The 12,817-nt window shown below is 36.5% G+C and overlaps 1 protein-coding gene across 2 annotated transcripts in view; it reads left to right on the top strand.

Moving 5' to 3' along the window:
• BANK1 (B cell scaffold protein with ankyrin repeats 1) overlaps positions 1-11,987 on the top strand; it is a 305,074-nt gene extending 293,087 nt beyond the window's left edge. For both annotated transcript variants that reach the window (XM_032860894.1, XM_032860891.1), the window contains exons 13-17: positions 3,026-3,089; positions 8,111-8,140; positions 10,053-10,108; positions 11,358-11,422; positions 11,674-11,987. In XM_032860894.1, the coding sequence (XP_032716785.1) occupies positions 3,026-3,089; positions 8,111-8,140; positions 10,053-10,108; positions 11,358-11,417 (210 nt within the window). In that variant the 3' untranslated portion in view covers positions 11,418-11,422; positions 11,674-11,987. The remainder of the gene's footprint in view (positions 1-3,025; positions 3,090-8,110; positions 8,141-10,052; positions 10,109-11,357; positions 11,423-11,673) is intronic.
• The last annotated feature ends 830 nt before the right edge of the window (positions 11,988-12,817 follow it).

Below are 12,817 nucleotides of genomic sequence, written 5' to 3'. Positions count from 1 at the left end.
CCCAGTGATAACATTTCAAACAAATGGGCACAGAGGCGGAAGGTGTTGAGGGAAGGAGACTTTCCCAGCACCTCTGAGATCATTCCTTCTCAGAAGTCACCTGTCTTGAAGGGTAGCTCTGGTTGTGGGTGGTGGCTGGACCTGAGCTGGGTTATGCAGGGCCAAGCTAGGGCAGTTGTTTTTCCAAACAAATGGAAAGAAATACTGATTGTACAGTTTTGCGACTGATTGTCGTTCATGATCAGAATGACAACAGGGCTTCTCGATCTGTGCCCATGCCATCACCGTCAAAGTCCCTCTCATCCTGAAACGGGTAAACTGTGCCCAGGTGTAGACCTACACAATCACTCTCCTAGCACTGCCAGCAAGTTTTGTTGAAATAAGTCAATTGTACCTCATTCTCTTCGGTCCATAATAAAGTTGACAATTTAGAATGATCCAACCAAAACACCTTCTGAGAAATTATTTCCCTTGTTTTATTAAAGTCTCGGTTGGTTTTATTTTGTTTGTGTATTTATATTTAATATTGTCTTAGCAAGAATTGAAGGAGGCCTGTAACTACTTTAAGACTGACCTGACTGTCCAATATATAGGGAAAATGAGATAATGAATAAGGTTACTGTTATGCAAGACAAAACAAAACAAAATTTAACCTATAAATAAATACAAGAATAAGCACTAAGCCTGCTTTCCATTAGAGCTAAAAGTTCAGTGACTCTTACTGAATACTGTTTGACGATCAGTCCTTTTCCTTTTTTATGTTTCCAGTGTTAGTGAAATATAATTGCCTATAACACTGGGTAAATTTAAGGTGTACTACCATGTTGATTTTACACACTTACATATGATTACCACCACAGTGTTAGCTAACATCTGCATCATGTCACAAAATGATCATTTCTGTTCTGAGGTGACAACATTTAATAGCTACTCTCTTAGCAACTTTCCAGTATATAATTCTATATTGTTTACTATAATCTCCGTGCTGCGTATTGGATCACCAGAACTTACTTATCTTATAACTGGACGTTAGTACCCTTTGACCAACTTCTCCTCTTTTCCCTCCACTCCCTGGTCCCTGGTAACCACCACTCTACTCACTGAGTCCAGTGTTTTTAGATTCCACATTTAAGCAATATCATACCATGTTCGTCTTTCTCTCTGACTTTTTTCACTCAGCATAGTGCCTTTAAGGTCCATTCATGTTCTTGCAAATTGCAGGATTTCCTTCTTCCTTAATCCATTCATCCACTGACAGGCCCTTAGGTTGTTTCCATATCTTGGCTATTGTGAATAATCCTGCAGTGAACATGAGGGTGCAGCCCTCTCTTCAATATCCTGTTTTCATTGTTTTCAGATATATACCCAGGAGTGGGATTACTGGATCAGATGGTAGTTCTGTTTTTAATTTTTTAAGAAACCTATTGTGGCTACACTAATTTACATTCCCACCAATAGTACACAAGGATTCCCTTTCTCCACATCTTGCTGACACTTGTTACCTCTTTTTGATGATAACCATTCTAACAGGTGTGAGGTGATAATACCTCAGTGTGGCTTTGATTTGCATTTCCCTATTGATTAATGATATTGAGTACCTTTTCACATACGTGTTGGTTCATATGTCTTTTTTCGGGAAAACGTCTATTTATTTCCTCTGCCCATTTATTTCTCTGACCATTTTTAAACTAGATTATTTGGATTTTGCTGTTGCATTGTTTGAATTCTTAATATATTTTGGATATTAACCCCTTACCAGATAGATGATTTGAAAATATTTTCTCCCATTCTGTAGGTTGCCTTTTCATTTTTTTTCTTTTTTATTATTTTTTCTGCTGTCCAGAAGCTTTTTAGGTTGGTGTAGTCCTACTTGTTTATTTTTGCTTTTGTTACTTGTGCTTTGTGGTGTCATATTTAAAAAACTATGATGAAGGCCAACATCAAGGAGCATTTTTTCCCTGTGTTTTCTTAGTCCTTCATGGAAGGGCTTGGACAACACCCAGAATAGCAGAAAAAGGAATGTTATCCCTATTTTCCCAACATATGTACACACTCATTCCCCTACACTTTTCAATATTACCCTTGTAGTTTGCAAAATATTCATTTATATCCTGAGGACAAATCTATCAGGGGTACCTGTGATGTTATGTTATTATTGACAGAGGTATTATCCTAAGAAAATAAGAGGGAAAATGGCACAAACATAGAGTTTATAATAGAAGAGTTTCTAGAATCCTGAAGACCCATGTAGAACCCCTGGCTTTGAAGGTGAGATGGTTGAGAAGGTAGAAAATTTGCCTTTCACACTCCCCACTGCTGCTGATAATCAGTGAGTGCCTATAGAAGAGTGTTCACTCCACTTACAGAAGAGGATGTTTACGGCAATGAAAATAACTATCCTTTTAGGAAACATGGTTTCTCAGTTCCAGGGGTAGCCTGTTTTACATTTTGGTTAAAATTATAATAGATGTTCAATGTAGAATGTTTTGGAAAGCAAAGAAAGATCACAAATGAACTAAGAAGGGGAATCCAGTTATGTATAATTTGCTTCCAAGTCCATGGTTCTTAGAAGGAATTCATAAGAAAGATTGTGCTCACAGATGCTGGAAATGGGCTCAGGCAGTATCACATCACCACTGTGCCACACTTTTGCTTTTGGACACCAGATAGCCAAGATAGCCCCCTCAGGTGTTAGATTGGGAAAATAGCAACCACAAGAATTGGGCTCTGAGTCCCCAAGCTGACTCTGTCACTTAAAACTGTGTGTTTTGGGAAAATTATGTGACCTTTCTGAATCTCAGTTTCTATATATGTAAAATGAGATGATGACTTATATACTTCATGAGTTTGCAAGAAGTAAGTTAACACATTTAAAATATCAGGGATGGTTGGTTGGGACACTGTAAGTACCAGATTAGTGCTACATAGTCCTGGTGGTCCTAGTGACAGTAGTTGATGTTCTCATCTTGATCTATGACAAATTTATAAACCTTCATTTGTATTTTCTGGTCATTTCCTCATTAAGGAAAAACTACGCCAACTGAGAGATTGCATTATTGGGAAAAGGCCAGAAGAAGAAAATGTGTCTGGTAAGTAAGATTTGTCTGTTATTCCTTTACCATTCTGATAAAGGAGAAAATGCAAGGACTATGGAGTCAAACAGGTTTGAATTCAAATCTGTGCTCCCTCACCTCCCTGCTGCATGATTGGACAGCATCTAATCCCTAGTACTCAGGTTCTTCGTCTGAAAAATAGGAGTAATTATAGATATGTCTGGAAGTGGTTGTGTAAGTTAACATCTAAAATATTTTTCACCTTCTTTGACCCATAATGGACCTTCAATAAATGCTAGTTTATTTCCTTTGATTTCTGTGAAATTTGCAAATAAGATAATTCCCCTCTAGTTTTTTATATGTATGAGCCATTATACAGAGTACTGAATTATTAAGGAGTCATACTTTTTTAATAAGGTTGAATATTTCTAATATAGTCAGTTCTTACAATTGTCCACAGGTGGATCGTTTTAAATTGTAAATCTCAGGTTGCTTTCCCCTGTAGCCAGCATGCTTTTTGGCAATACAGATCCCCCTTGCTAATAATTAACGGGTTGCTCTCAAGGCAGGGGAGGTGGGGCGGGGAGGAGAACCACTCATTTTAATGTTAATACAAACCAAACATTATTAAGATGGTAAATCTTCTCCAAAGATAAACAGCACATTCCAAAATTGAAAATAAATTATGTTGTCACAATTGGACCACTCTTTCCCCAAGTCCTTACTCCTGCACAAATAATTAAAAACTGACAACCACTAGCAAACCCTAAAATTTCCATCTCTTCCATGTTCAATAAGATTGCATAGATTTTAACTACTGCTTCATGTTGAAATCTACCCTGAAAGAGTTTATTAAATTGGTATCTGCTTTTCCAAGGAAAATTCTGTAAGTGTTCTTAGAAATGTTTTCTAAAAACAGAAATGTACTTTCTAAAATAATTAAGTTCACAAATGCAGGGCTGATTTACACATAACTGAGTTCTACAGATCTCCATCCTAATGTGGCAAAATATTAAAATTTTAACAATATACCAAATTATAAAATATATAAATAGCTTTACTAAGGAACATTAGGTAGTAACAGCTAATATTTGACTACTCTACACTTAATGTTATCTTTTTGGTTTCATATAATAATTCTTCGAGTTAGACATTAGTCTCAATTCATAAATAAGGAAACTGAGATTATAAGAAACTAAGAAGCCCAAAGACATACAGATTAGAAACTTCAGCTTATTTCTTTTTTAATCCAAAGTCAACGCTTTTAATCATTGGTATCTTAATTAGGAATCGGCTAGTTCCCCTTCTAACCAAAAGTAGTACCAGACAAACCCTCCCACTGTATAGAACACTAACAGTGGGCAAAAATATGAGGCAGTTGATTTCAGGCAGTAGGCATTTAGTAGCCTAAGACTTAATTCCAGTGACAAAACATAGAAGGTGACTCTAATGATTGCCCAGGAGACTGATTTTCTGACTATAGTCTGTGCAAAGCAAGGCAGTCTTTTGACATGAGGAGGAAAAGATCAGAGTTCAGGGCAGCCAAAGCTTCTGCAATGTGTGTGGTGGGTCCCTGAAGAGGTGATAGCTGTGTAGAGAGGTAGCCTCAGAGGCCCCAAGTCTGTGGCCAAGAGATGAGCTGTCCATGTGTAGGGCAAGACCACTCAGACACAAGATAACAGCTTCTGGGACACTGAAAGCAAAACAAGACACTAGATGAGCAGAGCCAGGGAAAGGCCATACTGGGGATGTTCGAGTTCTTGCCCTGTCAGAGTGAAAAGATCTTCTTAACACTTTGTTAGAACACCTAGCACCCTGCTGTGACACCCAAGAGATGTAATGACTAAAGACCATGACTTCTCCGCTAGAGGACCTCCTCTAGACCTGGCTTAACAAAGCCTAAAACCAAGGCCCTAGAAGGTTCACATGGAAGGCAGAGTTTGTAGGCTCAGTCCCACTGGGGGCTTTAAAAAACACCAGGGGCTATAGGTCAACACTGGTAAAAGCATAAAACTAGGCCTATACAAGTTCATGCCAGTCATCAAACTGCCTGCTAAAATGAGAACCTACACTTATTACTTATAAGAGGAATACTACAGAATCCAGAATATACAATTGATTGTCTATAATGTCCAGTATTCAATTTTTTTTTTAAAAAAGGGAAGATACACAAGATGTAGGAAAATGTAATCCATAGAAAAGAAAAAGCCATCAAGAAAAATTGCATCTAAAATGGTCCCATTGTTAATCTTAACAGACAAAAGATTTTAAAGCAACTCTTATAATCACAGTTAAATTAACAAAAAATATGGTGTTAAGGAGTGAATAAATAGGGAATCTATTGATATTTACAGAATACGACATGGGAAAAATTAGGATACCTGTTTGTTTAAGGTGTACAAGGAAGGTTTACCAAAATAGAACATATGCTGGGATATTTAAAAAGTTTCAAAAGATTGAAATCTTCAGAATATGTTCTCTGAAAGATTTCAGCCTTTTGATATCTTATATTCTCTTACCACAACAGAAAAAAATAGAATTTAATTAGGAAATTAGAAATGTCTCAGAGTCATTAGGAATTAAGTACATTTAAAAATAACCCATGGGTCAAATAAGAAATCACAAGAAAATACTTCAACCTGAATGATAGTGAAAATACAGGATATCAAAATGTGTGGAATGCAACTAAAATAGTACTTTAAGGTAAACTTATGGCTATAAATAGTGTAGGAGAAAAGAGGAAAAGCTTAAGATCAGTGATCTATATTTCCACTACAGGAAACTGGAAAATAAAAAGCAAACAAAGTTCAAGAAGAAGTAAGAGGAAAACTAGAAAGATCAGATTAAAAATCAATAAAAAATGAAAGAGATGAATAATAGAAAAATGAACAAAACCAAAAGTTAGTTATTTGAAAACATAACTAAAATTGATAAAACCATGACAAAAATGAACTGGAAAAAAGAGAAAACAAGAGTTACCACATCAGGAAAGTAAAGTGAGGCTATCACAACAGAACCTACAGATATTAAAAAGATGCTAAGGAAATAGAATTAACTTTTTGCCAATATATTTAACAACTTAGATTAAAAGAACAAATTAATTAAAAAAACAAAAGTTACAAAGCTAAAATAATTACACTCCTCTGAACATAATATTTTACATAGTCAACAAAGATGAGGCTGGGAAGGAGGCAATAAGAGCAGAAGAAAATGAACCTAGAGGTGTTACAAATACATAACATATCCACACTGAAGGGAGACAGAAATAAATTTAGAAAACAGTATATTCCAAGGATAGAAACAAAAGAAAAAAAATCAGTATATAAAAATGTATTCTATACTCCAGTTAGTAGGTTTATTTCTCTATAAGGGTATAGTTTAGCAATTTCAAAACTACCATTTGTATATTCTAGGATTGAGTAAGTAAATAAATGTATTATGGGTAGTAAGAGACAGGCTTCCTATTGTCAGAGAGAGGAGTAACTACTAAGGAAAGAAGGAAAGTTCGAATGAATCTTTTGGTTCTACCCTGGAGTTGGAAGTAAATGTAACAACTCATGTTTGTTAATATATATATTACAAATGATATAGAAATATAGTTGTATGTATAAACATATGCACTTCTTTAACCCTGTCTGCTGAAAAGACCTAGAAACAATGACAGCCCAGCACCAATGAGCACATCTCACACCTAGATCTTCGTTTATAAAAGCAAATGGCCAATTATGTGAAAATATGCTCAATGCTACTAATCATGAGGAAAATGCAAATTAAACTAAATGAGATATCAAATATAATGACTAGAATTTTTAGATATTGCCAAAATGAACTGATTCAGCTATGGAACAACTGAATATGCATTGCATGCATTGCTTATGGAAGTGTAAAGGGGTGTGTTGGCTTTAGAACAGTTAAATGTGCACCAACGTTATGGCCTAGGCTAGCCACTTCTAGGGATTTTTCAAAAAGAAAGAAAGAAAGAAAGAAAGAAGAAAGAAAGAAAGAAAGAAAGAAGGAAGGAAGGAAGGAAGGAAGGAAGGAAGGAAGAAAGGAAGGAAAGAAAGAAAACATTATGTGTATCCAAAGACTTGCTCACAAAATTCTTAGCAGTTTCATTTATAATGGCCAAACCAGAAAAAATCCAAATGTCCAACAGAAGAAGAGATAATTATACTACAGTATATTCATACAGTGGAATACTACTCAATAACAGAAATGCCTGCTATTAACACAAAACAACATGAATGAGCCTCACAGGTATTATGCTAACTGAAAAAACATGAAGGAGTACATGGTTTAAAATTCCATTTATCTGGAATTCTAGATAAAACCAATCTATAGCAATAGAAATCAGATTGGGGTCACTAGAGGTAATGGTGGAGTGAGGATTGATGTCAGGGGGCACAAGGGAATTTTTTTCCTTTTTTTCTTTTTTTTAAAGATTTTATTTATTTATTTGACAGAGAGAGCTCACAAGTAGGCAGAGAGGTGGGCAGAGGGGTGGGGGAAGCAGGCTTCCCGCTGAGCAGAGAGCCCAATGTAGGGCTCAATCCCAGGACCCTGGGATCATGACCTGAGCCGAAAGCAGAGGCTTTAACCCACTGAGCCACCCAGGCACCCCACAAGGGAATTTTCTATAGAGAGAAATGTTCTCTATCCTAACTGGGTGATGGGTACATGGCTGTATATATTTGTCAAAAGTCATAAGCCTATATACTTTAGAATGTTTGAGTTGTACTATACATACGGAATAATGCTAATTCAAAAAAAAGAATGGAGTAGCTCAGGCTAGAAGAATCAAAGCAGAGGAGTGAGCTTTTACTTAATGTCTAACTTATCTAAAATCCTAATACCTTGGGACAAGCATCAGAAGGAAAAAAAGGCAAGAGTAGTAAAAGACATGGTTTCACACTGTGGCCAAAAATCAGTACATTTTTAATCAAACTGTGAAATTTCATAGTCACATCAAAGACAAGAAGTAGTCAAACGATTAAAAGAAACAAAGTTTAAGATAAATGTTGAGCCAAACTCAATAAGCGTCTCTTTCTGTCTTCTAGATAAACTCACCATTGTGCACTATCCAAATGGTAAGTTTTTGGTATTTACTAAAAGTTTCAGACTACAGAAAGGTACATGGTAAACTAGTTTCAATATTAATGTAAACCTAATATGATTATGCAGGTCAGGGCAAAAACTCATATTGATTTTCTATGTATACGCAGAACCACTTGACATCCAAAATAACTTGGGGGTGATTCTAGAATATCAATGTAGAGGCATTTGTTACAGAGTAAAAAAACAAACAACAACAACAAAAAAACATGTGCTTTGAACCCTGATGGACCTAGCCCTTCATAGCTTACCAGTTACCCCCTTTGGCAAACCACTTAAACTCTTTAGGCCTCAATTTCCTCGTATGTAAAATGGAGATAAGACTTCTTCCTTAGGGATTGCTATAAAGGCAGTTGATGGTGTATAAATGGGAGCTGATACATGATGAGTGGGAGTTACTGATATAGGAAGTGAAATTGGAATAACACTTGAAAGGGTGATTCGCTTTAGTGTGGTGGGGAGGAATGTGTACAGAAGGTTGTCAGGGGTCAAGAGGAGCCAGGGACCAGCTAGGAGCTCTGACTAACCTAGGAGCAACCACCTACAGCCCGAACCAAAGCAGTGACCATGGGAATGGAGAAGAGCGATCGATAGAAGTGAGTCATGTGGCTAGGATGGAAAATGGAAAGCCTGTGGTAAAGGCAGGAGGAGCAGTGGTCAATGGGGAGTAGTAGGACCAAGTTTTCATTAAAAAGTGTACTTTGAGAAGACATCTAAATGGCCAACAGACACATGAAAAAGTGCTCAACATCATTCAGCATCAGGGAAATACAAAGCAAAACCCCAGTGAGATACCACCTCACACCAGTCAGAATGGCTAAAATTAACCAGTCAGGAAATGCCAGATGCTGGTAAGGATGCGCAGAAAGAAACACTGTTGGTGGGAATGCAAGCTGGTGCAACCACTCTGGAAAACAGCATGGAGGTTCCTCAAAAAGTTGAAAATAGAGCTACTCTATGGCCCAGCAATCACACTACTGGGTATTTACCCTAAAGATACAACTGTAGTGATCCGAAGAGGTGCAAGCATCCAAATGTTCATAGCAGCAATGTCCACAATACCCAAACAATAGAAAGAACCTAGATGAATGGATAAAAAAGATGTGTACACACACACACACACACACACACACACACACACACACACAGAATACTATGTAGCCATCAAAAAATGAAATCTTGCCATTTGCAGCGATGTGGATGGAACTAGAGGGTATTATGCTAAGTGAAATAAATCAATGAGAGAGAGACAATTATCATATGATCTCTCTGATATGAGGAATTTGAGAGGCAGCGGGGTGGGGGGGTTATGAGGGGTAGGGAGGAAAAAAATGAAACAAGATGGGACCAGGGAGGGAGACAAACCATAAGAGACTCTTAGTTTCAGGAAACAAACTGAAGGTTGCCAGGAGGTGGGGGTGGGAGTGTGGGGGTGGCTGGGTGATGGACATTGGGGAAGGTATGTGCTATGTTGAATGCTGTGAATTGTGTAAGACTGATGATTCACAGACATTTATCCCTGAAGCAAATAACCCATTATATGTTAATTTTTTAAAAAGTGTACTTTGCAATTGGCTGATCACAATAAATGGGGGAAAAATGAAGATGGCAGTGGCATAATCTAGTTGGGTTGTTATTCAAAGGTGCTAGATTGTGCTTAACCAAAAGCAACTTCTCAGCATCCTATAGTCACCTATATGGGAAAGAGGAATTAATAGCATACTTGCCAAGTGCGCCTTTTCAGTATGCTCCTTCCCATCTCTTCAGAAATTTTCCCCTTTACCTATATCCTACTCAGAGCATATATCATTTTTTTAAAGTACTGAATAAATGAATCATTAAATATATGGAAGACAGAAGAAATAGTAACAGAGTTTATATTTCTAGGTAATGAAAATGCCCGCAATGAAAATATGTTATATAACATACCCTTCCACAATAAGGTAGGTTGTGTTTATGTTAATTTTTATAAAATGCAAAAAAAAAAATGAGAAAGAATGTAAGAGCCTTCTGTCTATGCTTGGAAAATTTTAAACAAATATGATCAAAATAGGTTACACCAGCTTTTGTGTGCAAATTACTGCATAAGCAGTAATTTAAGGAAATTGACTATTTAAGTAAAAAGCAACAAAGGAACTCAAAGGAAAAAGGCGCCAAAGCCAAAGTATAGCTGAATTTACCATGTACAGACCAAATAAATCTTAGGGGAATGATGGATACATGTTTTTTGTTTGTTTTTTTGGTTGGTTGGTTGGTTGGTTGGTTGGTATTTTATCCACAGTAATATGATGAATCTATTTGGACCACAATGTATACTATTCTTAAAGTCTAGTCGAGGAAAAAATGTAACCCCAAAATATTGTTCATGTAAATAGCATCACTTCACATGTAGAGTTAACTGAAAATGAACTGCTAACAAGAAGCTAGAAATAACATGAAGCAAAGAGAGCCACCATTGAGAACTAAGACTAGTTCAAGGTAACACTCTTAATGCCCTGGCCACAAATTCTTCTTCAAAATCAAGCTTGTTATTCCAACTATCTACATATGTGATGTAGGAAGTTTTCACTATGGCCCAGGATCATGCAGCAGCTGGATTTCTTACTAAAATCCAGAATTAGAGCCCTTGGTAAGATCTCACAATAAATCAATTTTTAATAACCCTTTAAGCTCTCCTCTGTTTTGAGTAAATCATAAGGAATCCTTAAAGTCATTTGCCCTTAAGAACTGATTAACACATTTGCATTTCTGGACCATCCTGTGGGCAACCGGTGAACTATAGACCAAAGTCTAAAGAGTATGGACCCATTAAATTCACTGGGCAGGAGCAGAATCATGGGTACCACCGAGTCCTCTGAGTTTATGAACATATCCTGGTCAAACAAAGATCCTTCTACAAGTTCTGAATGACTGTACAACCATGGCATATTTTTGGAGAACAATATTTGGGGTAAGAAAAAAAGAATATAAATTCTGAGCACTTAGGCCATTCTCCCTCAAAATGGAACTCAAGGACTTTGTTATTGGTGAGCTTTACAATGCTTCTTTCCTTCGAAGATGGAGGAACGTCTTGCCAGTTCCGTCTATGAAGCTATTTTCCAACAAAAGGCAACTATGACTTGATCATGTTTCTTTGTTCCACCTTAAAATGGAGAAATGCTAGCTCTGTATCTTTTTCTTTCTTTTTCTTAGCTTCCTACTCGATTCCAAGTTGAAAAGGAATTTGGTTTCTGTTGCAAGAGAGATTACTAAAGAAGGTAAAATATCAGTTATATTTTTAAGAAAGCTTAAAGCAGGCTTATTAGAGACCTGGAGGAATCATTTGTCTAGCAAACAGAATACTTTAAATATTTCATTTTCTTCTCCTGAAATGATAAACATGTATTTTTCAAGCCAAAGGTGATTGTTCCTTAGAAAGATTTATGTATAGGGGTGATTTTTTGCTAGCTAATCAATTTCAATTGATGATCCATTATTCACTAATACATTTCTGTGATCTCACTTTCAGGTTATTATAATGAAACCCCAAAATCTGCAGACACTGTGCTTTCTGAGTGAAGTAAGCTTGCATTTGGATTGCCTGCTGTCTTCAGGGAAAATAGCATACGATGAAAGCAGAAGCAAACCTCTGGATTTCACAATTTGTTTTTGCCACAATTTATTGGTATTAACTTGCTTCAGATAGGTATATCAGGATTCAAACTGAATGCCATAGAGCAGTTGTACTCTTTGACAATTCTTGCATTTCACAATGCATTTTGCCACTGAAGTAACTGTTTCCCATTTTGAAAATTAAAGGAAAACAAGAGCAGAGAAATGAAATGCTCTGTAGCAAAGTTATTGTGCCTGTTTGAAGCACTAATCTTATCATAAGTTGACTCCTCTGTCCTTAGAATGACCATGAAAATACAAATTTGTTTCATACATATTTGCCTTTTAAGTGACTGGTCCATTTCCTGATTTTCAGACATTCAAACCTCTAATTATTATTGTCACCTCATGTTTTCAGAAACCTTCTCTTAGTGCCTATTTGCATATAACCTTGAGAATATTATTTTTTTAACTTTCTATATCTCAAATTAATATACATTTCAACAACCTACATTCTTTATTAAAAGGCTTACACTTGGGGCGCCTGGGTGGCTCAGTGGGTTAAGCCTCTACCTTCAGCTCAGGTCGTGATCTCAGGGTCCTGGGATCGAGCCCCACATCAGGTTCTCTGCACAGCAGGGAGCCTGCTTCCCCCTCTCTCTCTGCCTGCTTCTCTGCCTACTTGTGATCTCTCTCTTAAAAAAAAAAAAAGGCTTACACTTTCAGCAATGTATTTCTTAGAAACAACTTACTAGTTTAGAAAAGAACAGTTTTATCATTCTATGATTTTCCATGCACGATTCCTGCAAATAAAATTAATGTTTAAAATTATGTCTGACTTTCCAAAATAAGTGTATAATAATTAACCATTAGGTTCCTCTGCTCACCAGTTTACAAAAGGATGGCTCCTGAAAAAAATTTTAAACTCATTTACTTTCACTGCTTAAGCCCCACAAAGTAAACACACAAATGATTTTTTTCTAACTTCTAAACAGTGATAAGAATATCTAAAGTGATTCTACAAAACATCAATCACAGGTTTCTCATGACTATAAACATTC

The sequence above is a fragment of the Lontra canadensis genome, unplaced genomic scaffold, assembly GCF_010015895.1.
Source record: "Lontra canadensis isolate GAN:19392208 unplaced genomic scaffold, GSC_riverotter_1.0 scaffold1, whole genome shotgun sequence".
Lineage (NCBI taxonomy): Eukaryota > Metazoa > Chordata > Mammalia > Carnivora > Mustelidae > Lontra > Lontra canadensis.
This window is presented reverse-complemented; position numbering and strand designations above follow the sequence as displayed.